At 37.5% G+C, this 27,616-nt stretch overlaps 1 protein-coding gene across 1 annotated transcript; it reads left to right on the top strand.

The window, feature by feature from the left end:
• The first annotated feature begins 1,511 nt into the window (after positions 1 to 1,511).
• Positions 1,512 to 26,264, top strand: LHX8 (LIM homeobox 8). The gene is made up of 9 exons (XM_032870295.1): positions 1,512 to 1,647; positions 3,374 to 3,460; positions 3,856 to 4,017; positions 7,858 to 7,979; positions 9,992 to 10,212; positions 10,715 to 10,818; positions 16,010 to 16,105; positions 21,741 to 21,924; positions 25,654 to 26,264. The coding sequence occupies exons 2-9, from the start codon at positions 3,386 to 3,388 to the stop codon at positions 25,728 to 25,730; spliced, it is 1,041 nt and encodes a 346-aa protein (XP_032726186.1). The 5' UTR covers positions 1,512 to 1,647; positions 3,374 to 3,385; the 3' UTR covers positions 25,731 to 26,264.
• Positions 26,265 to 27,616: the final 1,352 nt, after the last annotated feature.

The raw sequence follows: 27,616 nt of genomic DNA on the forward strand, positions 1-27,616 counted from the left end.
TCTGCTATTGAGGTGTCTGTGCGAGAGCCGATCTTACTCTTCTAGACAAACGAGGCAAGGAGATAAGAATATCTAAGATTATAGATAGATAAATAGATACACAGATACATATATCCATCTAACTGGAGCAACATCACATGATTTTAGTAAAGGCCTTTAGGAAACAGAGACTTCCAAGTATTCTTAAGTTACGTTTTGCTTTGTTTCGTTTCTTTAAAAAAAAAAAAGGAGAATTGGAAATAAAATATTGTTAAATGGTCTCTAACTAAATTCCACTTTACACACTAAATAACGAAGTAAAATTCGCACAACCAAGAAGCTTCTTTAGCAAACATACCCTCCAATGCTAATCAAAATTAGGTATTCTGCGAACACTGCCCCCCTCCACAAACCCACAGCCAACATTTGAAGCAGGAACTGGTCCTTTCTAGGGCTTAAATTTTGTCTAGGACGAGATGAAAGAGCAATACTATTAGCAACATACTTTTGTCTTTCTTGTAGCCTTGATTTCAAATCTAGTCCCAAATCATAAGCTTTTGTGCTGCTCAGATGTTCCTTCTTTATCTTAATGAGAAAACTTTTCGCAAAGGGAGCGCGAACCGCTAGATAAGTCAGCCCCGAGGCTGCCAGGGAGCGGTCGAGTTCCCCAGCTAGACAGGAGAGCTGCGCGTTTCAGGAGAATGACTAAAAAGTTTAATAAGTCACTCAGACCTCCGCTTCCCCTTCTGCTTGCTGCAGAAAGAGATGTAACCTGAATCTTTGTTTAGGTTTTGGTTGGGGAGCGAGAATTAAAAAGCCAGGGCAAATGCAGAGAGCAGATTTTTTTTTTTAAGTCAAAAGTTAACAGGCCATTCCCAGTGTTGTCCCCCCCCCCCTTAATACTAAATCTGGAGTAAGTTGGCTTGCTCTGATAAAGATCTTAACATGTACAGAAGGCGGGTTTTCCTTAAGGAGGTGAGGCTATTCCTCCAGAAGACTCCCCCCCCCCACCCCGCGCGCACACACCCCCTTCCCTCCCTTTATGTAAGGTTCCACCCTCTGGAAAACAAAACTTTTTTTTTTTTTTTTCCTTTTCCTGGAGGGACAGACCTCAGTGAAGTTGGGATAAGAATCTTAAGAACAGTCCACCAGAGTGGTAACGGCCACAGCGGCCTCTTTGGACGAAGACTTGCTTGTGGCATTCCTGCTCCTCTCGGTGTCAGCTTTTATTAGTGCTTTGGGGCGGGGGAGGGGGGAAGATCGGCAGACACGGACGGCCGCTGACCCTCTGGAGTTGGTATGTGATAAGCAGCCCTAGCAGTGCCATGTATTGGAAAAGCGATCAGATGTTTGTGTGTAAACTAGAAGAAAAGGACGTGCCGGAGCTGGCAGTTCCCACTGAGAAGGTGAGCGAGCGGACGCCTGGCCAGACCAGCTGAATTGCAGTTCCCTTGAAACGCGAGCTGTTTGGGCTCCTAAACGAGGTTCAGAAATTACCTGTAACGGCCTCATCTTCAGACTTGGCTTTTTTTTTTTTTTTTTTTTTTATTACGTAGTAGCGTTAGTCAGTAATCATTGCCTCCCCTCCCCACAAGCTCACTTAACCTGAGGCATGGAGACTGTAATTTGGGAGACGAAGCCTCAAGCCTAAGGCGTTCTCGGGTACATGTGAGTCGTGCTTTTGTTCTATTTGCCGTGGTGATCGTGGCGGTGGGAAGAGCGAGTCGGGAGATCCGGGCGGCTGTCGGGGTGGGATCAGAGGCTTGGCTCCTTGCGTCCAGCAGCCCGCGGGCGTTTGCCAGCGCCTAGGCTCGCGGCTGGACGACCCGCCGCGCCGCGGGCCCACGACGAAATAGAGTCGTGGCTCCTGGAAGGCCTTGGGGGAATCCCAGCGCGCGAGATTTTACTTAAAATACCCGCCCCCGCAAAAGGCAAAACCCGGGACCAGTGAGTCACACCCTTCGTAGAGTAGATGGGGAAAACTGACAAGCGCTCACCTCACTCTGGAGGCCCGTTGGTGTCTCGCGTTTTAAGTTTGGAAATCATCTGCAGCCTGTTTGAGCTCCTCAGAGGGCCCCGCCTTGGGAACCGCTGACTTTGTCGGACTCTGGCGGGGAATACCCAGCGAACGCGGGACTTCTCTGCTTAAGCTTGCTTTGTGTCTGAGAGAATGCGGCCTCTGAGCGGCGGCGCTGGGTCCGCACTAGGGAGCGCACCCGAGGGTCCCCACTGAGGGCCGGGCAGGGAGCGGGGTGCTCTCGGGTTTGGACGGTATCTTGCCTGGCGCAGCCGGAAGGAGGGAGGTGAAAAGTCAGAAACGCAGGTGTGGGTCGCTTGAGTTTGGCATCCCCTCCCCCCAAACTGGAGTTTTCCTGAAGGAAGGCAGAAAAAGCCTGCAGAGGCTGCGTTTTCGTTTAAGAACAAAACTCCAGCAAAGGCTTGGAAACACTTGAGTAATGCGCGCTGTTGCTTTAAAACATTTTGACCGAGGTTGGGTGAGTTTTAATGGCACAAATTAAATTCAGCTGGATATTTTCCATTATTCGTCCCGCTTTTTGCACTGGTTAAAAATAATCCTTTAGTAGCTCAAATGTTGACTTACTGAGCAATAAGTGGCAATTTACACCTTAAAGAAACGAGTGTAAATCACTCGCAGCTCTAATTGCTGTAAGTTTACGAAAGAGCTGCTGGCTTGGTGTAATCTGAAGCATTTTCATTCAAATTGTCATCGGAACAAACACCAGGCTTCTTAAATCCCGCTGTAATTAGCTTTCAAGTATCCTATTAAACCTCTTCACCTTTCGGGCTATCCAATTCAAAAAGCTCCCTTTTAAATATATATATGTGTCTTGCTCTTTTAATTGAGGTTATTAAAGAAATCAAGTTTCTTCCCCCACCCCCCCCTCAATCCCCTTTTTTTCTCCCCCCCCCCCCCCCCCCCCCCCCACCGCCCGTTGCACCCGCTTTAGCCTGGTGATCCCCGCTCCGCCGTGATTGACGTCTAGAAAGAAAATGCTTTGTGCTGGGATGATTGTTATTAACTTGTTACCCCCGGCAGGGGGGCGGAGAACCGACTTGCTCCGGTGAGCGCTAGGGACCTGCGGCCCCGAGAGCGCCGGAGCGCGCCGGGGGAGCCCTCAGCGCTGCGGTGGCAGCCTTGCCGCGCGCTCGGCCAACCCCGCGGCGCCCCACGTCTGACAAGAGAGGCTGCGCTCCCGCGGGTTTACCCGCGCGCTGGGTTCCTGGAGCCCTGACGGTGCACGCGCGGCCCGTAGCGCTGGGGGCCTTCATTAGCCCACTCCGCGTGCCAGAAGCCGCGGCTCTGGGCTGAGCGTGCCGGCTCTGAACTTCTGCTCTCCGTTTTTCCCCATTTCCCCCTCCTCCCACCCCGCAGTGCCAGGGGCTCATGTCGGAGGAGTGCGGGAGGATTGCAGCCCTGGCGGCCGGGAGGACTCGGAAAGGCGCCGGGGAAGAGGGACTGGTGAGTGGGGAGGGACAAGGCTGTTGGCAAGACTGGACGTGTGGAGGCGGCCCAGAATCAAGGGCCGCTATTCCCGCGCTCCTTCCAGGGCCCAGCTGGCCCCTTGGGGAGCGGGTGGAAGGAGGGCCTGAGGCTGGGCGGGGTGGAAAGCTGAACCGGCGCGACGGGCGGCGCAGGGCTGTAAGGCTCCCTGGGTCCTTGAGGTCAGGGGTCGACAGCCCCCGCGGGTGCGTGGCAGGAGCTTGTGGGGAGAGAACCGGGAGCGAGAATTCACGAACTGAGGGTGGCCCGGGAAAAAGGAGGGGTAGGGTGGGGGAGCTCCGGGAGTTCCGTGGGATGAGGAGAGGAGGAGGGGTCTAGAACCGCCGGCGACTGTGCCTCCGGGCTTCTTTCAGGTGAGCCCCGAGGGAGCGGGGGACGAGGACTCCTGCTCCTCCTCGGCCCCGCTGTCCCCGTCGTCTTCGCCACGGTCCATGGCCTCGGGCTCTGTCTGCCCCCCTGGCAAGTGTGTGTGCAACAGCTGCGGCCTGGAGATCGTGGACAAGTACCTTCTCAAGGTAGGGGGAGCCGTGAGGCCCAAGGGGAGCGGGAACTCTGGGAAAAGAGAAAAGTTTTTTCCCTTCTTTTCAATTTCAAGTTCTCGTGCAGGTTGTAGGCTTTCTCAGCAAAGCAGCCCAGTCCAGGGCAAGCTGAAAGAGCGGGAGAAAAAATCCTAGACTCTCCCACATTGTTGCAAAACAGCTTATGCATATGACACGTCGTGCTCTAGAAGTGCCGATACCCCGGGGTGGTTGTACTAGCGTCAGCCACCGACTTGTAGGGGAGCAAAAGTGGGTAATCCTTTACTCTTGAAACAGGGTCCTGCCTGATTATTTTTACCGAGACTGGGTTGTCCCTCCACCCCCAACAACACCCGTACACCTGCCTGCTTCTAAGAGTTTCTGGTTAGTATATGTTGGATGATTCCCCTTTGCAGTGTCTCCGTGGTAAAATGTCTTTTCTGGACAGAGTCTTTACATAGTTTTACGTTTAATAGCAGTCGCTTGAGACTTTTTCAAAGTAAAAGATTGTAGGAGCATTTACATAAAAACCATTTTCAGTACCTCCTTCCTGTTAGTATCTGGAGGCCACCCAATGCTTTTTTAATGTCCCCTCCAGTGCTTGTTAAAAAAAAAAAAAAAAAAAAAGGAAATGGATGGTTAGACACCCTCCAACCCCCCAACCCGCCCCCCCAAAAAAGGAAGAATGCAGGCAGGAGAGAAAGAAGGCAGGAAGGGAAACAAAAAGAAAAATAGATGGATAGATGAATGCCTGGGATGAAGTGCTAGTTTGAGAATTTGATGGTCTTAATTTGTTTCACTTCTCTCAAAATATTGTGCAGGAATTTTGAAGTAGAAATTCTGGCAGGCCACAGTTAACTATATCATTGAGTGCAGGGTCATGGTCCCATGTGTCTTAATTCTAATACCATGGGTTTTTCAACTTCAACAGCTCTTTAAAACCACTATTTAAAATAATGATCTCTCATACACTGAATTAGTAGCAAACCAGTTCACTTTCTATTCCTTCCTCATCAATCTCCCTCCACCCTCTTCCCCCATTTTTTCAGAAGGATTAATTATGGAGAGTAGGAGTTCAAAAAGCAAGTTACTGGGTTTCTTTAAATTTCTACCTCAATGTAGAAAGCTATTTAAAATGTAAGGTGGGAATAATAAGTTATAGATACAACCCAGATAAATCACCAAAATAAGTTTTGGTGAAAAATTGAAATTAACTAAATTAAGTTTAATTGGGGATTGAGTCTTAAAGCTGGCAAATTAACATGGCTCTCCCTTTAAATCTAGATTAAGATACTCTTTTCACTGTTTCTAGACCTGAGCCTTTTTAGATATCTCAAAATCCTCTTTTGGACCAAAGCTAGTTTGTTATTTTCAATGAGCCCTCTCAATAATAAACATAATGTTTAAGAGTGTTTCTGAATGGGTCTATAAAGGCTTTAATACTTCATACCAGAGAGGATTTAGGAAAAAAGGGCATTATAAAGTGACTCTTAACACACCTCTGAAATAGATATAGTTGCTAATATTCACTTTTATATGTTAAAAATACATTTGTTTATTATATTTACTTGTGTTATATAAAATACCAAAGTTATCTAAATTTATCTTACATAAAGCTTTTTGCTGTGGGACTGTTGTCCTCCCAGTGAAGTCTTCTATGTACAGACTTATTCTATCCCTTTTTGTACCTATTAGTATCTTAGTTCTAACAAAAGTTTGACATTATATGATTATATAAAAACTCTGAGTTCTTTTTTTTTAAATTTGGGTACTTATTCTAAAAGAGTAGTTTATATTCAATGTGAGTCACTGGTGAAAAATAATTGCTAGACTTAGTAGAGTATTTGAGGGTACAACTGTTTTCTATGGAAAATATAGAAACCATTTAATATAGAAAAACATCATCTCATGGGCGAGTAAAATGGAGTTAAAACAAAAAAGTAGGAGAGGAATTAGATGTGTCTTTTGCCTCCTCTAATATTTTAGTGCCCTGTTGTTTGGATGGTTTTTCGGGCTTGGTCTCATATACATATACAGACTGGATCAATAACCACCATCAGGAAAGTTTGATATTCTCTAGAATTTTCTCTCTTTACCTTACTTTCCTCCCTGGAAAAGAAATGGAAAATGAACATTTTTTTTCTTTCTTAAATAAACTTTAAAGAAAGGTGGTAAACCAGGCATTCCGTTTGGCATTAGGGAGTTAGAAGATAGCCATGACTCTGCTCTGTAGCCTGAATCTACACTTGCTTGGGGAGAGGGGGAGAAAAAAGAGCCTGGATAAGATCAAAACTTAGACGTCCCTAAGCATTGGAGTGCTAAAGGAAGCCTGTATTTTTAAGCTTTAATTGTCCCATGTTAGGAAAGAATACAAGGAAAATACATATTTATTTCTAGGATAGTATTAACCATTGTTAATATTTTTTATTCTGACTTCCTCTGTTTGCTTGTTTGTATATTCCAAGTTTTCTTATGCAGTAAGCATGTAATCCCAGACCAAAACTTAATATTTAAAAAAATTTCACCAAAATGTTACTCTTCATTAATGCTTTGGAAAGAGGCCTATAACTACAGTTAGAAGCAAGTGAAACTTTTCCTTCAGCTTCAAAGGACCTTTTATATTTTGTATCACAAACATTTTGGAAAAAAAATTTTTGAACAGTAGTGCTAATCTGATAGAATCATTGGACAGAGGATTTTTGCTACACTATTTCATAATAAAGATTATTTCACAATTTCCTAATTACTATTTAAGATATTAGATCCATTTGTAGGGTGTAACTAGTGTTTTTGCATCATTGCTGTTCTTTTACATGAAATGAAATTATAGTTAATTGGTTAAACATAAACTCAATTCTTGTGTCCATTTAACAAGAGCAAATGTTGGAAGTCTCTGTTATAAGCAAGTTCAATCTAATACATATACATCTTCATTCTTGAGGGCTGAAGTTGTGCTTATAGTATTACAGCAACAGTTTGAGGTGCGGGTTATTATGATTTGTTTCCTGAATTGACAATATTTCATGTGCTTATTTAGAAAATATAAAGTGGTATGATTTATTAGACACTATGTTATGCCTTACTCCTTGAAGTATAAATGGCAAACAATATTTGGGTACCTTTTTAGAACCACTTATAATCAGATTAATTTTTTTCTCCAGTAGCCAAATCATTAGTTAGGGTTCCAGTAATTCATTCCTTGAGTTTATTATTTAATGTTAGAAAGTATCCAGGATATCTGCCATATCAACATTTAAATCTACCTTAGCATTCTCTTTGTTAAGGGAAGTGTTGCCTGCCTTCTTTATAAGGGTAAGTATCTTACAAAGCTTCTTTTTTAATTTTCTTTCTCTCTCACTTCAACTACTGCACCAAATATAATTGTTTGGCCAAAAAATAGATTGAGATGTTGTGTGGCTTGACTTCTTTTGCTATCAGGTTTCCTGGTGGGAAGGATTTGGTGAAAGAAAAAATAAAACAAGCTTGTATGTAGGACTTTAAAGTGACCCAAATTTTCCATGTTCATAGAAGTTTGACTTCAATAAGGAAAAAAAAAGGAAAAAAAAAAAAGCACACGCCCTGAATTCTTCAAAGGAATAAAGAATTTAACACACAGTGTAAAATATGTTATTGTGATTTTTCTGGTTGGGGTCTGAAAGAGAATACATTTAGACACATGTTTGTGTAAATGACACCTTTTAGGTAGAAACATTGAAGAGCATATGTTAAAATATCAAGAAGTCAGTTTTTAAAATTGCTTACTGCACAAAACCAATAAATGATACTGTGAATGTGGTATTAAAATTGTTTCTTACCCTTCCCCTTTTTCCTTTACAGGTGAATGACCTGTGCTGGCATGTTCGGTGTCTCTCATGCAGTGTCTGCAGGACCTCCTTAGGAAGGCATACCAGCTGTTATATTAAAGACAAAGACATTTTCTGCAAACTTGATTATTTCAGGTATACTATGAAACATTTTTTTAGTAGACACTTTAAGATGATACAAAAAGAGTTTTGTAAACAAGCTTTCTTGTCCAGGTTTATGTATTGAAACCAGTTTTTCTTATATAATGGATTTCAAAATGAGAAGAAGACCTCACATTTTTGAGGTCTAACTTCTCTCAAAACAAATAAAAAATAATGTTTGTGTGTTTTAGGAATTCTGTATACAAAAACTAATTTAAAATAATTATTTCCTCTTTGGGAATGAAAGGTTTACATACTAAAAACAGGGAAACTTCTCCTTGCTGTGCATAGGTAAAGTATAAAATGTAAGATGACTTATTGTGACAAAGTCTGTGATTTGCAGGTGATGCTAAGGTGAAATGAAATAATTATGGTTGGGAAAAAATCAAGGTTTTGTTAAGTGTTTACCAGTTTACAAGAATGATCCCAGTTATACCTTTAAAATAACAGCAGTTTGGAGACTGTGATAAACCTATAATTTAGAGGATTTCGGTATCAGAAATATACCAAGTCTGATTATTCTGTCTAAGAATCCTGTTTCTTTTTATCTGTTCTTTGATCTTTGTTTTTTGAGATTGTATTTGCCTAAGATATTAAATGTAACATTTTTTTCTATGATCTCTTTATAAATTACTTAAATGCACAGTTTCTTGTAGGATATAATTCAGTTCTTAATGGATAGCTGTCTAGAAATTGAAACTATTCCTAAGCATGACTTTTTAAAATTAACATATATTTGTTTCTTTATTTGAATTTCCAAATGAAGAAAACTGTTCATCGTGAAATTGGGAAATTAATGCTATATAATGAAGTTTGTAATACTAATTATGTTTATACTCAGTTTCAAAAACTGGTTTCAGAGAGTTTAGTGACTGAATAAAATTGCTAATTAAAAACACTTCATAAAACCCAGATGCTTTATTTTATAAAGTCAAAGAATTTTATAATTACCAAAAACATATATTTCTCATCAGGTTTACTCTCCATTTCCTCAAAAATCATAGCAATTTTACCTCCTCTTTGACTTAAGATATGCAAATCTTAATTTTTTCATGATAATTTAAAGCTTTTTGAAAGGTTTAGTTTCAGCAAGTTATTGAAAGTCTCGTTCTTCAGGATTTTTTTATATTTCATATTATATTCTGAAATTTAGTTTTAGGATTCACTTTTTAGATTAACTTAAACAAAACTGGCAATACCTCTAAAGACAGGCTAATGAATAGAAACAGGCATATTTTTGTTTGATGTGGATACGCAAGGCCATGCCTGTGATTATGATAGGAGACATAGCAAAGAATGTCCAGTTACTCAGACCAGGAGAAAAAAGAAATAGTTACATCTGGCATTATGTTACAATTAACCTGCATTTAATGTCTAGGTAGGTCTCTGTAAGTTTTAGGTATTTCTCCCTTTCCTGTGACTAGCAGTGCAGTAGCTTATTCACCAATGGAAACATGTCTGAGTTTTCATTCCTCACTCTCAGGGTGAGCAGTTTGTTCTACCCATTGTTTGATAATGTCGATTCTAAATGTTTAAATATTTTAACTTAAAAAATGATATTTAAAACCTTTCTGAATTATCTCAATTTGGTTTTAGGAAGTCCTTATATTTTCATTGTATGTTTTTGCACTTTTAGGTTTCAGTCTGGAGTATATGTGTGTTTGTATCTTGAATCTCTAGGTAATTTATAAATGCATTGATAATTTGTTACAAACGTGATATTGAAACTCATAGCACATTTATTTTAAAAGAAAAAAATCCGGTCTTCCTTTAAAGTAACAATGAGAAGCTTTTGTTTTATAAACAGATTTGAACTATGGCCCTATCTCAAGTCTTGATTGCTTACCATATTGACTTTAAGAAAAATAACTGGTTCCTGTTTCATTTTCAAAAGATGTAAACACTTAAACTTATCCAATAAGTAATACAGTGTATTGGTTTACTCAGGCTGATGAATATCTCCCCAAATAGTAAAATCTTCACCTCCTGCTCTTCTATTTATGTAGAAGGTATGGAACTCGCTGCTCTCGTTGTGGGAGGCACATCCATTCTACTGACTGGGTCCGGAGGGCCAAGGGGAATGTCTATCACTTGGCATGCTTTGCCTGCTTTTCTTGCAAAAGGCAGCTTTCCACGGGAGAGGAGTTTGCTTTGGTGGAAGAGAAAGTCCTCTGCAGAGTGCATTATGACTGTATGCTGGATAATTTAAAAAGAGAAGTGGAAAATGGTAAATATATACTTAAAATACTTTGGAGTCTTTTGGGACAGTGAATACAGGGAATAAAAATGATTTTTCCTAAGGTCATTTTAATGTATTATTTTGTGCAGTGTAATTGTGGTAAAACTCATTAAGCATTCTCCTGTTAGTGATGATCTCCATGTGTTTATATGCAGGAAAAGCCATGGCATGTGTATTAGCCTTGTACCATATTCTCAGGCAGCAGCCTTGAATTTAAGGCTGTTTTGCTTTCATAACCAGTTGTTTTCCTGTATTTGCCTTTTAAGCATGAACCTTAAATGTATGTTCTCCCAACTTTTTGTGCTTTTGAATAAATATACAAGCCTGTATATTATTTCCACAGAATATTTTTAGTGTGTTTTAAAACTTAACTGACAGATTTGGACAATCTACAATTTCACACAAAGCCAAGAGATGCAAGAAATATATTATTGTTTGATCAGTGGACCCATTTGAGTTACCAACATGTATGCTGTTTTTTTAAATGCAGGCAATGGGATTAGTGTTGAAGGCGCCCTCCTCACAGAGCAAGATGTTAATCATCCAAAACCAGCAAAAAGAGCTCGGACCAGCTTTACAGCAGATCAGCTCCAGGTAGACATGACATTGAATTTATGATTTTTGAAGTCTCTCCTGACCATAACAAACAAACAACAAAAACATAATTTTAATAACTTTAATTTCATATAAACAAAAAACCCCCCAGTTCTCCTGCCCCCTCCCCAAAATGCCCAAAACAGTCTCCTGCTGTCTAAGAACATTTTCATGTTTTCAAGATCAGCCTGTGCTTTTAATGAATACTAACTTGGTGAATGTATGAAAACCTATTTATAGCCCTAAAATGTTTGTCAATATTTCCAGAGTCCCGACCTGGTATGAACTAGTCATTCAAGCTTTATTTCCCTGGGTTTTATTGGCATTAACGTCAAAGTACAAACAAAATATTGATCGGTCCTGACTTCCTGATAAAATCAGTTTAGCCCAGGCCTTTATTGACGTTACTACATATAATGGGGATAGAAGACAAAATATTTTAAGACTATTAACAGAAAGAGACATATAGTATGTGGGCCTATGAAACACTAATGTGTTCACCTTTTTAACAAATTACAATGAGCCTTTTAATGGCTAAGTTTATAGAATATTCTGAATAGGAGAGAATTGAATATGCCTTACAATAAAATTACAACAGGAATCTAGTTAATGATTCTACAACCAATAAACCTTTACTTGTTTTTAAAAGGGATATAGGGAGCTAATTCTATAGTTAGATGCTGAAGGTTGATTATGTCCCCTGAAAAAGGAGAGATTATTTCAGTTTATAATTGTTATAAGTTCATGTCAACTTTCAAAAAAATAATTAAATATAATTGTTATAAGATCAATTCATGTTGACTCTCAAAAAAAAATTAAATAATTACTCCTTACTTTAAGTCTACGCATATAATGATTCTCTCCGGAATTTTTTCAAATAAAGAAATCACGTTTCCTAAAACAATAATGTGGATGAGGTATTTGTTTTATGGTAAGGTAAAGTAACATTTATTGAGTGCCTACCATGCACTACTGGGTGCTTTACACATAGGATATATCTTAGCTCAAACTTTAAAGGATATTTATACAACATTAACAATTGAGTAAAAGTAATATTCTGAAAGTCACATATGGTATCTAAGACTTGCCAGTGTTCAAGATGAACACAGTAAAGGGGTTTCAAGAGAGAACTTTTATTTGGGGAGTGGTTAGGAAAGAATCCTTCATGTGATACAAATATTTCAAGGGAACTTAGATCACATAAAGCCCTAAATTGGGAGATATGAGTACCGGTGGATATATATCCACCGGTGGAAGACCTGGCAGCAAAATATGCAGTAGCTAAAAGATGTCAGAGTTAAAATAGAATTTCTAATATAAATATATTGTTTTTACAATGGTCTGTTTCCATGAAGGGCTGGCTATAATTTTAATAATTATAAGGCTGACAATGAAAGTTTATATGAAATTAAACATTAAAATTATAATAGTGAAAACTTGAAACAACTTTAGGTAGATATATAATTTCATATAGGAAAATAATTATAGGTACTAATGAAATAAAGAGAGAATAATATTTGTGAAGGTTTTTGTGTGTCAAGTCCTATGCCAGACATTTATCTACATTCTCTCCTTTAATTCTTAACAATAATTCCTTGATGTAGGTAGCCTCATCCAAGAAGTGCAGGAACTCCCTTCAAGGCAGACTGCCTAGGGAATGACAGAGAAGAGATTTGGAAACTTCCCCAATCCTCTGGTCTTTTCATTTTTCTTGACCACCAGACCATGAGTGGAATAAAAGCTCCACTTAATAGCAGCAGCAGCTAAAACAAGAGTGAGATTCCAAATCTTGTGGATAGCTTTATAGTTTTAATTGCAAACATACCTAAGCTATTTGCATCATCATATCGATTATTATATGAAAATGTGATCTGAATCATTAGTTTTTAAAGATGTATATTGGAACCATAGGTTTTAAAAAATGAAAATAGAAGTGATATGCCTTCAAAGCACATACTCATTTTTTCAATATTTATTAGTATCTGTCTTTTTGCCAGGGACAGCTGAAACAAATGAGACACAATCTTTGTCCTCAAGTGGTTCCTTATACCTTAAGAATCTGGAAAACATAGCTGTAAATTTTTAAAAAACTTAAGTTGTTATATTTTGCTCGAACCTCTAATAAATCACACACTGTACGTTCATTGTCAAATTGTCCTTTCTGAAAACTGAATATATTCAAGTAGTGCTTGAATTCAGTAAAATAATAAAATATTATAGGTGATCAATAAGTCAAAACTATTCATAAAGTACTGCTTTAGACAGAGGAGAGTTAACATGGGAAGAGTAAACAAGATAATTTGCCAAAATTATTTAGAAATTTACGGGAAGAAAAATTAGTTTAAGGCTCACAACAGAGTAACATTTTGTGTTGGCAAGAATATCTCAAATATTGTCCAATTTGTAGAAATGGTATTTAAGAAGTTCCTGCCAATATTGTGGTTTGTTTATTGTAGTTAGAAGCTCTTGCTCAATGATGATGAATATAAAACATGCCAAGGTTATCACCTATTTTAATCTACTTTCAGAATGACTTGGTCAGCTGCTATTATGCAAATACCTGTCATTTCTGAGAATTCTTGGCCTTAAAATGATGAGTGTCTACAAAGGCTCATTCCTTGATCATGTTAAAAAGCCTTCAGAAAAGAAGTGGGGTGGGTTTCATCATCATTAGTGACTGGAGAACAATGAAATTAAGTAGAAATTAAAAAGCTTTTGGTGTGTATGTATGAGATTAAACATTGATAAGCACATCTTACTTTCCCTTTAGCATATACCAATTCTAAACTATCACTATTCATTTAAGTTTTGCTTTATTCCTTGATGAGAAATTGCTTTATTAAGTATAACTTGGTTTCATTATTAAACTTGTGAATTTGAAATACATTTGTGAAAAAGCATGCTGGTTTTTTTGTTTTATAAATTATCAATAATGGCCTAACAAGCAAATCCTTAAATATCTATTTAGCTTTTCCTCTTGAAAAATTAAAAAAACAAAGACCATTAATTTGCTCATTCTTTTTCTCTTTGGGATATTACATGCTCAACTACATAGGAACACAACTATTTGTACATGACAATATTGAAGTAACACATTTGGAATAAGAAAGGAAGAATGAGGTGAACTGAGTGGAATTATAAACTCTTAGGCCATTTCCGCCCATTTTTTAAAGTAAAAATACACATGCTATTTACAGTAAGTGTGTGAACAAATATGGTTGGACAGGAAGCCAGAAATACCTTATTCTTTTTTTTCCTTTTTTTTTCCTTTTTTTTCTTTTTTTTTTTTATGGAGAGTTCTGGTTCCCCCTAAAACCTTTAGCATTTCTTAAACCTGTGTAGTTATTATAATGCTCTTCAGCTTTAATCATGGTGAGAAATGTAAATGTAACTCTTTAAATTACGAACTGACTTTCCTCAGTGTATATGATGTTCTGCATAAGCACTGTTCCTCTCTAGCGCATGTGTTCATTTATCTAATCTTAACCTTATAAAGTAGGTGCCACTGAGTATCTTCATTGTGTAGATAGGGAAACTGAGGAAACTCACAAAGAGGATAAGTTATTTGCCCACAGACTTATGGATATCAAATATCAGGGCCAAGATTTGCTTAGGAAGATCAGCTCCTGATTGATCAGGAGCTGATCTATGCTATAGCATCCCTATGCTAAACTCATTCATGTAACAACAATTTAATGATATCTAATGATGTGATCAGTTAAAATAACTTCAAATAATGTGAAATTCTCTGAAGACAGTGGTTTGATATGGGGAGAGAGAAAAGCTTTAGCTGGTGGGGGCCAGGGGAGTTCTCTCTAAGGGTAAACTTTGGAGTTGAGATCTGTAGGAATACCTTATTCCAGAATTCACTAATTAGAGAAAACTTAACTGAAAAAGAGAATTTGTAAACTTCATAAGATTTCCAGGAACAACATTGGTCTTTTTCTCCACACTATCTTCAACTTTTCCTCGAATTGCCAAGGTTCGTTGTGTTACAAACCCTTAAGCACATACAATGTGATAGGAAAGAGTATTAGCTCCTAGGGATATGAAGAATAAGACATTCCCTTTGTCTTCAGGAAGCTTACTTTGCTTAGGAGAGCTAGACTTGCCATTAGTTATTTAGCTGCTGTGATATGTGCAGTGGCAGAAGCATATGAGAAGCATGTGGACAATGCAATAATTTTGCCTATGGAAAATGGTGTTGAGGCCGGTGGTAGCTTAAAGTCTTTGGGTAGATTGGTTATCCCCATCGCACACCCATAGACATGTACAATTATGTTGGATGACTGACTCCGCTCTCCCATTTTTTGTAATACTTTCTTCATATATTATTCTACTTCCCTCAGTTGATTGACTTTTAAGTAATAAAATTCAAATATCCATCTTAATTCTCATGATTTCCTCTTTAGAAAGAATCCAAAAGCTTTATTCTGGTACTCCCTCACGCTCTGTACTTCTCCCCTTACCTTGTATTGTAGTTATTGACATGTCCACATCTTTGTCTCAAAAAGTTGAGACCACAGACGTATCACTGTCTCATGGCACTTAGCACAGTGATTCTAATCCAAAGGTCATATCATATCCCCTGAGAGCTTTTTCAATGTATAGATGTTTAGATCCCAGGAAATTCTTATTCAGTGGGCTGATTGATACCCTTTTTTAAGATCCCTGATACTGTTTTGCATAGAGCGAGTGCAAATGTTGTAGTTAATGTTGGAGTTATTACAATTAAATGGAATCCATCCATACTATTTGCTGACTGAGAAAAATTGTAATCTGGGTCTATTTAGCTTTGTAGAGGTTGGAGAAAAATTTGATAGGATTTTTATGTTTTTAAGTTTTCTAATACAAAAAATTTTTAACAAAGTGGAAGAAATAGTAAATGGACGTACCATTTATTCATTTCATTTGTGCATAGAAGAATGGAAGAAGAGCAAATGTGACCTCATTTTTAGCAGCATAGTTGAGAGACAAGTTTTATGTTGAAATGGATTTTTTTCTTATAAATCTCAGTGTAGTGACTTGTTTGTAAATTTGCAGCATATGCTTTCTTTTCATTTATATGTATTCACCCATTTTTATTTTCAACTAATAAAATACAAGTATCTTATTTTCTTATGCATGTCTTATCTCTCTGGTCATCAATGTAGAAGATTGAGTATTTACTACTTTTTTTTTTTTTAAACAGGTTATGCAAGCACAATTTGCTCAGGACAACAACCCAGATGCACAGACCCTTCAGAAACTGGCAGAAAGGACAGGCTTGAGCAGACGTGTGATACAGGTGATTATTTTAAAGGTTAATCAAGAGATACTAAACAACCTATTCTAGGTCGTTATGAATGTGCAGTGTGTGTGTATGTGTGTGTGTTTGCAGAAATATCAAAGCATTAGCTTCCCATTTAGGTCTCTTTTACACACTATATAAATTTTTTTTAAAGCCTGATAATTAGCCTGTTTGAACTGAGCTATCAATTGTTAAATGACTTTGTGTACAAGTTACTTCATTCTGTGCTCAGAGCAACCCTAAGACATTCAAGCTGAAAAACACAACTGTGGTTCCAAGCTAGATCTGGTTCTGAAGCCAGTAATTTTTTTTCCCACTTTTCTGTGATTGTATATGTAAGTGAGTGAGTGAGTGACTGTGTATGTGTGTGTGTGTGTGTGTGTGTGTGTGTGTGTGTGTGTTAGGGGGACTTGATCACTTTTGTTAAAGATCCAGGTAGAGGAAATCATGTGAACAAAGCTAGGGAAGGATCAGTTAGAGCAAATTCATTGAAATGTTAATTTTATATCTGCAAACTGTGAGAGTTGAAATTATTGGAGCTGAACTTACAGGGACATGTGACTATAGAGTTCTGTCTTGAGCAGGAGAAAGCCATGGTAGCTGATGGCAAGAATTAGGTAGTAGATGGGAAGAATTAGGGTTGAAAGAGGCTAGATTAGAGATACAGATTTGTTCGGATGCCCTGCAAAGGAGTGATTTTTTTAGAAGAGATTTAAATGGGATAGTGACCTGAAATTCATTGAGGAACATTTTATTGCATGCATGCTGGTGGCAGACAGACAAGAAAAGGACCTGGACACTATGATGGGGAGGAAGAGAGAAGTGAAGGATGACTCTTAAATTTGAAGTCAGAGTATCCATAGGAATAGTGCTATTGACAGGAATATTCAAGTCAAAAAGGTGATTTGGTTATTGGGAGGGAGATGAATTTCCTTTCAGGTCTGTCTTGGACAGTTGGGCATATAAGCACATATTTTTTTTTTAAAGATTTTATTTATTTATTTGACAGACAGAGATCACAAGTAGGCAGAAAGGCAGGCAGAGAGAGAGAGGAGGAAGCAGGCTCCCCACTGAGCAGAGAGCCTGATATGTGGAGCTTTATCCCAGGACTTTGGGATCATGACCTGAGCCGAAGGCAGAGGCCTTAACCCACTGAGCCACCCAGGCGCCCCTATAAGCACATATTTTAAAAGATGAACAGGACTCATACAAAAAGATCCAATGCCATGAAATTGGGTAAGATCCTTTGGAATGAGATCATAGACAGTAAAAAAAAGAAGAATGGACTTTAGAGAGAGGAGGGTAAGTGATGCTTTTAGAAAGGGACATAGTAACAAGTAGGATTAAGGAATAAGTAGGGTAGAAAACATCATGGAAGCCAAAGGAATGTGTTCAAGGTGGGGCTGGCCAACTGTGTCAAGATCTTATAGAGAAGTCAGGGAAATGGAAAATAATTTTAAATAACATTCAGGGTTCAAAACTGTTTACAGAATTAAGGCAAATAACCATAACCAGCAAGATGAAATTTAGGTGGTGGGAGGCAGGTAAAATCCAACGTTGTGTATATGTTTTACTTCTTGAATTGGGTGGCTGATATTTTTAAATAGGGTGCTCATTCTTCAATTCATTATTATTAAGCCTGAAATATTTTGTAGTTAAATCATCTATACAAAGAAGCTGATTGGGAAAGACCTGGTGGTGCTGCAGCTTCTCTAAAGACTTAGATTCCAGTAGATTGGGCTGACTACAGTGTAATGAGGTTCTCTGAGGAGTTAGGTCATAAGACCTCAGTGCTTTTCAAATGTTCAGGATACTGTGTTTATTTCAGAATACCAAATTTTAAAAAAGGGTCTAACAAGAAACCAATCCAAACAGACTACTTCCTTTAGAGACAAGTTAATAAAGTCGTGAAAGAATTAGAAATCATATGCTAATATTAACAGCAATAGGAATATTTCTCAGGAGATGAGAAAGTAAGAGAAGGAATGGTATAAACAGAAAAAGTGTCTTTAAATATATGTGGAAGGCTGTCCTGCAGATAGCAGAATCAGGTCTTTGCAGGGGAATCATGGAAAAGGCAGATTTCACTCATGATAAAGAATTTTCTCAGCATGAAAGTCTTCAAAAATGACATGGGTTGCCATTGGAGGTAGTGAGTTTCCAAGCCTAGAAATGGAGCTTCCTTTGTTGAGGTAGTACAGACTCAGTGGGCTGAAGTTTCCTTCTAATCCAAGAGTCTATACTTTCAATGACAATGACTACTCCAGCTAAGTCAATTCATGACTATTATGTTTTAGATTATTTTGAAATTGGAAATAAAAGAAAATGAAGGATTTTCTGAGAGCTTTTCATATTACCTGAAGAAGTAAGGCCCCCAGACAATGTCACAGAATTTCCAAGTATTTAGCTCACCAGTATCATGGGCAAGTTATCTTGATTCCAAGTACTAGAACTTGAAGAATATATTGTTAGATGGTGGTTTTTAATATGTGAGGATTGAATTAACTATTTTAGATAGGATAGCAAAGGAAGGAGTACTAGCATGCAAAAATATGTTACTTGTGTGTGTGTGTGTGTGTGTGTGTGTGTATTTCCGGATTTAAAAAATTCTGTAATGAATATCACTGTATGTACACCTTGCTCACTTGTTGCTTAGTTTTCATATGATAAATTTCTAGAAGTGGGGTTGTTGAGTCAAAAGTTAAAACATGTTTAAGGACTTTAACTGACTAACTGATAGTACAAAAATCACTATCCAGGAAGTTCATACCAGTTTATTCTGCCAGGAGCTACATATGCAAGTTCTCTTTCACCAACCCATGCAAATCCTGAATATAGTCATTCTTTTACATTCCTCCCAGTTTTGGTAGAAAATCGTTTTTATTTATATTTCTTTGATTATCAATGACCTTTAACATGTTTGTTTATTTTGTAATTTTAGAAATTGTATGTTTTTAGTCCACTTTTCTATTGGGTGGTTCCTTTTCTCTCCATCTTGCTGATTTTTATTCTGTTTATCATGTTAAACCTCCATAGTTCAACAGTTTCTTTTTCATTTGTTTATTTATTTATTTAAGTTTAGAGAGAGAGGAGGAAAAGAGCAGAGGGAAAGGAGAGGGAGGGGGAAAGAATCTCAAGCAGACTTCTCCCTGAGTCCACGTGGGGGTTAGTCTCACAACCCTGACACCATGACCTGAGCCAAAAGCAAGGGTCAAAGGCTTAAGCGACTGAGCCACCCAGGAGCTCCAAAAGTTTTATATTTTTACGTATTCAAATCTCTCAATATTTTTTTCTTTTAGCTTTGGCTTCTCCACCTATAGGGTTTATCAATATTGACTGTTGTTTCCCTTAAATATTTATGGTTCCAATTACATACATCTAATCTTTAAGTTAATATTAATTAAATAATAAATAATTAAACATTTGGATATTATTAAGGTAAGGATTTTACCACTTTTTTTTCCCCCTCACAAATGATTAACCAGTTTCTCTAAATCAATATTATGCCATGCTTTTCCAACAATTTAAACTTCCATCTTTTTTCTACATTAAAATCTGATATTTGGCTCCTTGGGCTTTTTCAGAGATCCATCTTATGGATTAGTCTGTTCTTTTTCAGAATGTCCATATAGCCTGCTCTTAGCTTACATAGTATACAATTTAGAACTCAAAAAATTTTAAAATATGTTGCTCAGAAGAAATTTTAACTCTTGGAAGTTCGCAAAACAGAAGAAATTTTAAGTCAGTGAGGAGGATCGAAATGACTTGTATTTGAATTCTGAAGTTGAGGTACCCCCAAGCCAGAAGTTATTTTCTGATGGTCTGGAATTGTCAACTATATTTTTCTGTGCAAGTTACATGACACTTTGTGTTTATAAACTTCTCTCTACTTGATTACCTGTTGATGATCTTTCCAAGGAGCTATTTGAATCAGAATTAAGGTAGTTTTTCTGCTGATACGTCATGCCTTTTTCATATTATTTCCAAAGTCTTTTTTTTTAAACAACTGAGTAGTTTCCACCCAGGATATAATTTATTGGAAACATAAGATACTTTGGGGAAACTCTGGGAACCATAGTGCCGTGTCCATTAAGTTATATGTGGCCCATTGGGGTGCATCTCTTCTGGGTACTGTTGGGGAAAATGCTGGTGGCAGTAGTTCTCTTTTACAAGTTGGAGAACATGTGAGTATATCTTCTTGACTGGGTGAGTGACAGTAGTGACGCCTGTTATTAAGGAGCCTATGGAGAGAATTGTGACTGAACGCTTTGGGTTCGGTCTCTGTGTAAGTATCCAAGAGTCTAATATTCCAGAAATGGAAGAGAAGGCTGTGACTTCCCACTCCTTTTCCTTGATATATGCCTATGTCTTGTTCCTGAAACATTCCTCAGGTGTCACCTTCCATCCATCTGCTCAGGGCTGCATACCCTTTTACATGATCACTTTTTATTACTTTAGTTTTAACCCCTACAGTTTGTACTTTGTCAGTCTTCTGTTTTTGGGTCCTCAGGGCAGGATGTGTCTTTGAAATCAGGTCAGCTTTTTTGTATAAAACTTTTTGCAGATTCTTTCTGTTCTACTATTCAGCCCTGATTCCCTTGTGCCATCCAATAATTTCCTACCAGCCTTGGGCAGAGATTTCTGCCCCTGATCTCTCCCTGGCCTTCTCCCCTGACACTAAAATGTTATCTTTATCTCCTTAAACTTTTTATTCCTTCACTTCTCTTTCTCCTCATGACAGACTTCTTTGGAGTGATAGAAAGTAAGTGCTATGATATTTTCATAAAGTAACCCTCTATAGTCAAGTTTTATCTAACAACAGGGAGTCAAAACACAGGTAGATTAATTACTGGGAGCATTCTGGGCAGTCTAGATTCATTCATCCTGACCTGGATGCAAAACTATGCTTGCCTTGAATTTGTTTCCTTTATTTCTGTGATAGAGTAGACAACAGGATGACTAGCTCTTTACATTTTGTGAACTGTTTCACTAGTGGATGTGTTTGTATTTTATTCTGCTTAAATATTACTCATTTTTTCTTATTACAAGCCTGACCTTAACATACTTCTTAGGGAATAGTCTATGCATTCACTAAGAGAAATTGAACTCAGCAGGCTAAAATGTGATTGGAATAACTGAATCAAGAGGTTTGTCGAAAGCTTTAAGTTCTCAGTGGGGATATTAGTCATTTGGAAAGGGATTTGAAATAAGTCCAGCAGGTGTCTAAGAATACATTTAGTTGCGTTTTTTATTGTTGTTGTTGTTAAGTTCTGATTTAAAGGGCTTTTTTCTGTTTTTCTTTTTGTCCCAAATGCCAGTAGTGAAAGCCAAGGAAACTTCTCTGGAATTCTTGAACTTCTTCTCTCCCTTTTTATTTTGGAAGATGCTGGGGTAGTATAGAATTGGCTTTTAAGTAAATCACCAGATGGTTATTATATGAGCAAAGAAAATGACCATTGATATTTATGCAAGTGTTTCTCTTCTGTCTACAGAACTGCTTAGAAAGCTTGTTTAGATTTATACCGTGGTTATATGGTAGAGAAATTGAGGGTACATTTCTTTGTAAGCTAAGTTGATAAGGTACTCAGAAGTTGACATGTGATGTACCTCCATTGCTTTTCTCCTCTCTCAGGTGTGGTTTCAGAATTGTCGAGCACGCCATAAGAAACACGTCAGTCCTAATCACTCCTCCTCTGCCCCAGTCACAGCAGTCCCGCCATCCAGGCTATCTCCACCCATGTTAGAAGAAATGGCTTATTCTGCCTATGTGCCCCAAGATGGGACGATGCTAACTGCGCTGCATAGTTACATGGATGGTAGGTATCCCAACCTTTAACAGCTGTTGTTCAGGCACAGTAACTGTTAACTGCTAAGATTAGCTGATTGATAGGATGCGTATTTTGAAATATTACCTCAGTCATAGCTGAAAAATTGGGGGGGTGCAGGAGAGAGCAGAAATGTCCAAACATTCTTATTTCCGTGACTACATTTGAAGGGACAAATTTAACACCCACTTCACAGCTAAAATACAAATATTGATAATATAATGCTTGATTTTTTTTACTTAGGAAAAAACTTTCTTTGTTGTTTTCACCCAATAGTTAAATAATTTATTTTCCTATGGCCAGAAAAAGTATTCACACACAGAGTTTTATTCATTTATTCATTTATTTAAATTCAGTTAATTAACATACAGTATTATTAGTTTCAGAGATAGAGTTCAGTTTTGCATATAATACCCAGTGCCCATTACATCACATGTCCTCCTTAATGCCCAAGACCCAGTTACCCATCCCTCCACCCACCTACCCTCCAGCAACCCTCCATTTGCTTCCTATGATTAAGAGTCTCTTACAGTTTGTCTTCCTCTCTGATTTCATCTTTTATTTTTTCCTCTCTTCCCCTATGATGCTCTGTTTTGTTTCTTAAACTCCACATATGAGGGATCATATGATAATTGTCTTTCTCTGATTGACTTATTTCACTTAGCACGATACCCTGTAGTTCCACCCATGTTGTTGCAAGTGGCACATTCAGAATTTTAGATCAGAGTTAGTATACTGAGTTTTGTTAAAGAAACTTTTTTATTGAAGTAAAACATGCATACATAAAAGTACATACATAACAAGTATCCAGCTGGATGAATTATTAAAGTGAACATATCCATGTAAATACCGGATGAAGTAGTAGAGCATAATTAACACCCAGAAACCTCTCTTATGCCCCCTTCCAATTATTATCCTCTTCCTCCAGAGTATCATTGCCTTGACTTCTAAAATAATGTTTTAGTTTTGCCTGTTTTTGAGCTTTATATAAACTGAACCGTATAGAATGTATTCTTGTGTATCTCACTTCTTTCAACTACATTGTTTGTGAGATTCACTTGTATTTGTTGCAAGAATCCGTGATTTGTTTTATTGTTCTATAGAATTCCACTGTGGGAATATAGCACAATTTAACCATTTTATGGTGGATATCATTTGTGATTGAGCATGTTTAGGCTTTTATGACTATGCTGCTATGGACTTCATTGTACATGCCTTTTGGTGTACATTAATTCACATTTCTGTTTGGTATGTACCTGGGTGTGGAACTTAGGGTAATAGGCTACCCATACACTCAACTTCAGTTGTTTCTGCCAGTTTCCTATAGTGGCTGACCCAGTTTACACTTGGACCAGCACTGTGTGAGAGTTCAAGGTGCTCCACATCCTTGCCAACACTTGGTACGGTGTGACTACTTAATTTTAACCAAGTTGATGGTGGGGTAGTGCTCATTATTTTAATTTGCTTTTCCCTCATGATTGATGAGATTGAGCATGTTTCCACTGGGCATTTGTAAACCCTGTGTGTGTGTGTGTGTGTGTGTGTGTGTGTGTGTGTGTGTAGAGCCTTTTCATGTCTTTTGCCTGTTGGTTTATTGGCTTGTCCATTTTGTTTTTTCCTTGATTTCTTAGTTCCCACTATGTTTTGCATATAGAAAAGCTTTTTGATGGCATCCCCTCCTATTCACTGGCTTGCCTTTTTCTACTCTCTTAAGGGTATGTTTTGTTGAGCACAAGTTCCTAATTTTAATATAGTTCATTTCATCAGTTGTTTTTTTTTTTCCTTCATGGACAGTGCTTTCTTTGTAACCTGTTCAAGAAATTGGTTCTCCTCAAAGATAGTGAACATATTCCTCTAATGTTATCTTCTTGACACTTATCTTACGTTTGACATTTAGATTTATACTCCATCTGGAATTGAATTTTTATGTGTAGTATGAGACAGGAAGTAAAACTCTTTTGTTATATTGATAAAAATACCAATTTCCCAACTGTTTTGTAGTGACACATTTCTCATAAATCAACTGTTCATGTAATATAGCTGTTAATTTCTGTACACTCTATTTTATTGGACTATATATTTTCATATTGAAAATACAATCTTATTCTTGCTCTTTTGAAAGTAAATGTTGTTTTATCCCAGGTTTTCTCTTTGTGTTTGGTCTTCAGATTTATTATAATGATATGCTTCTTGAGTATGTTTGATGTATTATGGAAACGTCTGTTTTTGTCTCTTCAAATATTGTTTCTGCTCTTTATGAAAAAATTCCGTATTTTCCAGTTTTGACCTTCCATGCTTTCGTCTAGGTATTTTCTTCTGACCTATCTCCAGATCACTAAGTCTCTATCTAATATGGTATAAAACTCACCCACTAAGTTCTTAATTTCAGTTATTGTGTCTTCAGTGTTAGAACTTCCATTTCATTCTTTTACATAGTTTTCACTTTTTTATTGAAATCTTCTATTTTTGCCACTTTATTCCTTAATAAAATTGTTATATTTATTAGTTATATTAAAGTTTATGTCTAATAACTCCAATATCTGGATCTCTTGGTTTTCAGTCAAGTCATGTCTTCTTTACCTTTTTATTTTTTTATTGCACTTCAGATGTTGGATTGGGTATGAAAAACTAGAAATAATTTGAAGCTTTGGATTCAAATTTGGACTGATCCTCCACCAGAGAGGATTTGGTTTTGCCTCTGGCAGGAATTTAGGTTAGGGTAAGATCAGCTTAATCCGATGAGCATCAGTCTTCATGAAGGCTGGTATATTTCTGGGTCACTAATTGGATTTAGCCTTTGGGGATCCCAGACAAAGCTTTCATTTTGTTGTGTTTTGTTCCTGTTGTTTTAAACCGGTCCTTCTCTTCAGTGGTCCCTGATCTTTCGTGTTTGTTCCCCATCACCCAGCCAAAGTCTAACTCCTGAGAGTCTGCTCAAATTCTCAGCCTCTCAGACATCCCTTTTCTTTTAAAATTATCACTAAATTTGGGGGGTGGGGGGTGGAAATTTGCCTCTTTTTATTTCCCTTCTCTTTTGGGACTTGCTTTGCAATTTTTCATTATCTTGGTATCTTTCAGATGCCTTCCAACAGATTTTTTAAAATTTTGGCCAGCTTCCTAGTTGCTCTCAGAGGGAGGTTTGGTTTGAAGTGTCATAGACCTTGCAGAGAATGGAAACTTCATTTAAAGTTTTGGTTAAATAAAAAACCAGAACCTATACCATTGTTGCTATTATACTAGCATTAAAATTGTGTGTGTTCACATGAATGACTATAGTGTTGCCCGAGTCAAATGTGTTTTTATGTATGTTTGGGGAAGAGGTGGTTAAGCATTCATAAAGGAAAATTGGGGGCGGGCGTTCATCCTATAGACATTTTTATATGGAAGCCAGCAGCATCTCTGCAGACAAAGGTTTTGTGTTTTCTAACTGCAAGGTAAAGTGCAGTGAATGGGGTATGGATGGAGGACATTAAAGTGTCAAAAGCTTGTGGCCCCAAAAAAGGTTTTGGGGGTAAACTATTCCTGGATTCTCATTTAATACTGTACTCACTATGCTGAATAAGTTAATGTTTCTGCTGAGGTCAGTGGAATGAGTGTAGCTTGGTGCCCTCAGCTATAATGAGTAATGAAATCACATTGCCTTGGATTGTTTTTGTTTGTTTTTAAATCAGTTTTATTCACTCTACAAAACTGATCCACAAATTTCTTTCTATTTTATAGCTCATTCACCAACAACTCTTGGACTCCAGCCCTTGTTACCCCATTCAATGACACAACTGCCAATAAGTCATACCTAATTCCTTTTTTCAGGGATAGAAATGATTAAGGATATAATCTTGTCATTTATTATGTATAAAATACCATTGAAAAGATATTAATGTTAATTTTTTATTTAACACTCAAAGCATTTTCAACATCACTTTGCTAACCAGGTATGTATCTATAGTTGGCCTGCAAGACACTTTTATTGAGTCTTCATTTTTTTGTAAAATTTATGTTTACAAGAAGAAAATAAATCAGAACTTTTTTTTGTATTGTCTGGAAATAGTTCACGCTAGTGTGTATCTGTTAATTTATTTGTCATCAAAAGAGCACTTTGCCTAAAAGAAAGGACTGACAAGTGTGCAAAATGTTTACAATCCTTTGTGAAATCGTAGTTTATCATTAGTTTGTATCTGTAAGTTATTGTTATAAATACTACCTGTATTTTTTGTTATATACAACTTTATACTTTGAAGCTTGTATCTGTGAATTCGCAACTGAAATTTATTTTGCCAATGTTTTTGAATGAATTGAATAAAGCTTTTGTTGTAGCATGCCATGCAAACACATTATTGTGTTTGTGGTTGATGAATTATGGCTGTAAATAACACTATAGTTTAATAAGCCCACCACTCTAAGTTTATTAAACATTTTCCATTATTGTGAAAGTTTCAACCAGTCTGTCCTTTTGTGTGTGTGTTTTCAGCATTAAGTCGACGTTAGTCTCATATATCACAACTCTTAATTTTAGAAAGTCATTTTGTTTTGAGCTGTGTTTTGAGTACATTTTAATAGGAAACTTATTTGTAGATGATTGCACTTAACAAAACAACACATGAAAACATCTAATTTGGCAAATTATCCCTTTCAAACTAGCTAATAAAATTAATGTGAAAGAAAAGAGCACTTTTCAGAACTACCTTTTTGGGTATCCCAAGTCAGAAAAGAAATATGGGCCATGAGAATATATTCTTCAGGGGTGAAAAAGGAGAACTAAAAGTATTTGGAGTTTATGAGTAATGTTTCTAGAGCAGACTCTTTACTTTTTCTTCCTAGTGAACACTCTTTAGGGATTGTGATTCTGAGAGCTGAAATCTAAACCCCAGGACTTTATCATATGTAGCCGTGGACGCTTGTCTTGGAATTACAAAAGTAAGTGGTGCCACCCTCACTAATTTTTGGATTTAAAGAACTTAATCAGTACTCACTTCTTGTTTTTCATAGGCCAGTAAGGGGGAAAAAGATAATGGGGGAAAGAAAAATCTTAAGAATCTTAAGTTTAAGTCTTTGTTTAACTTAGCAGATTCACATCTGGCTGAGGACTGGAAGTAATAGTGGAGTATTTGTAATTCTATTCTAGTAATCATAAATGCAACCAGAAAGCAATCATGTGGGTGTAAGGAACTCACTATCTGCCTCAAACCAGAGGCAATAAGCCTAAGTTTGACTACAGGAGAAAGGAAGAAAAAAGGCTTTTGTTTTGTTTTGTTGAAACCTGCTACTCCAGTTAGAATTTTTTTTTTTCCAAAAACAAAGAACGTAGCCAATAGTCACTCTATCTGATCTTGTGAGATTGATGCTAATCTCCTTGGGTTTTTGTCTACCTGTCCCAGGCACGAAGTAGTGAGGTCAGCTTTACCTCTACCAGATGTCGAGGAAAGCTCTTGTAGTCTAGCCAAGCTCTGCACTGTTAGCAGCTTATAGCATTTCCCAGCTGGATATAATTGGCATCATTTAGCTTGGGAGGAGCTTGATTGTGAGTGTTAGTTCTCCTCTCTTGTCATTTTCCTGTGCTCACCACCCTCTAACTGTTCAGAGTTTTTATAAACCACATCACTACACTTTTTGTTTCCGAAGATGAATGCCCAAAATGAAAGTAGAACTTCCATAACAAAGAGGCTCAAAGTTGTCAAAGTGAATG

This window comes from Lontra canadensis, unplaced genomic scaffold, assembly GCF_010015895.1.
Source record: "Lontra canadensis isolate GAN:19392208 unplaced genomic scaffold, GSC_riverotter_1.0 scaffold40, whole genome shotgun sequence".
Taxonomy (NCBI): domain Eukaryota; kingdom Metazoa; phylum Chordata; class Mammalia; order Carnivora; family Mustelidae; genus Lontra; species Lontra canadensis.

Bases quoted from the DNA above. Each gene is read 5' to 3' on its own strand.
- LHX8 (XM_032870295.1), top strand. From the start codon at position 3,386: ATGTCGGAGGAGTGCGGGAGGATTGCAGCCCTGGCGGCCGGGAGGACT. The intron at 10,213-10,714 runs GTAAATATATAC...TTTTAAATGCAG, and splicing joins AAAAAGAGAAGTGGAAAATG to GCAATGGGATTAGTGTTGAA. The intron at 10,819-16,009 runs GTAGACATGACA...TTTTTTAAACAG, and splicing joins TTACAGCAGATCAGCTCCAG to GTTATGCAAGCACAATTTGC.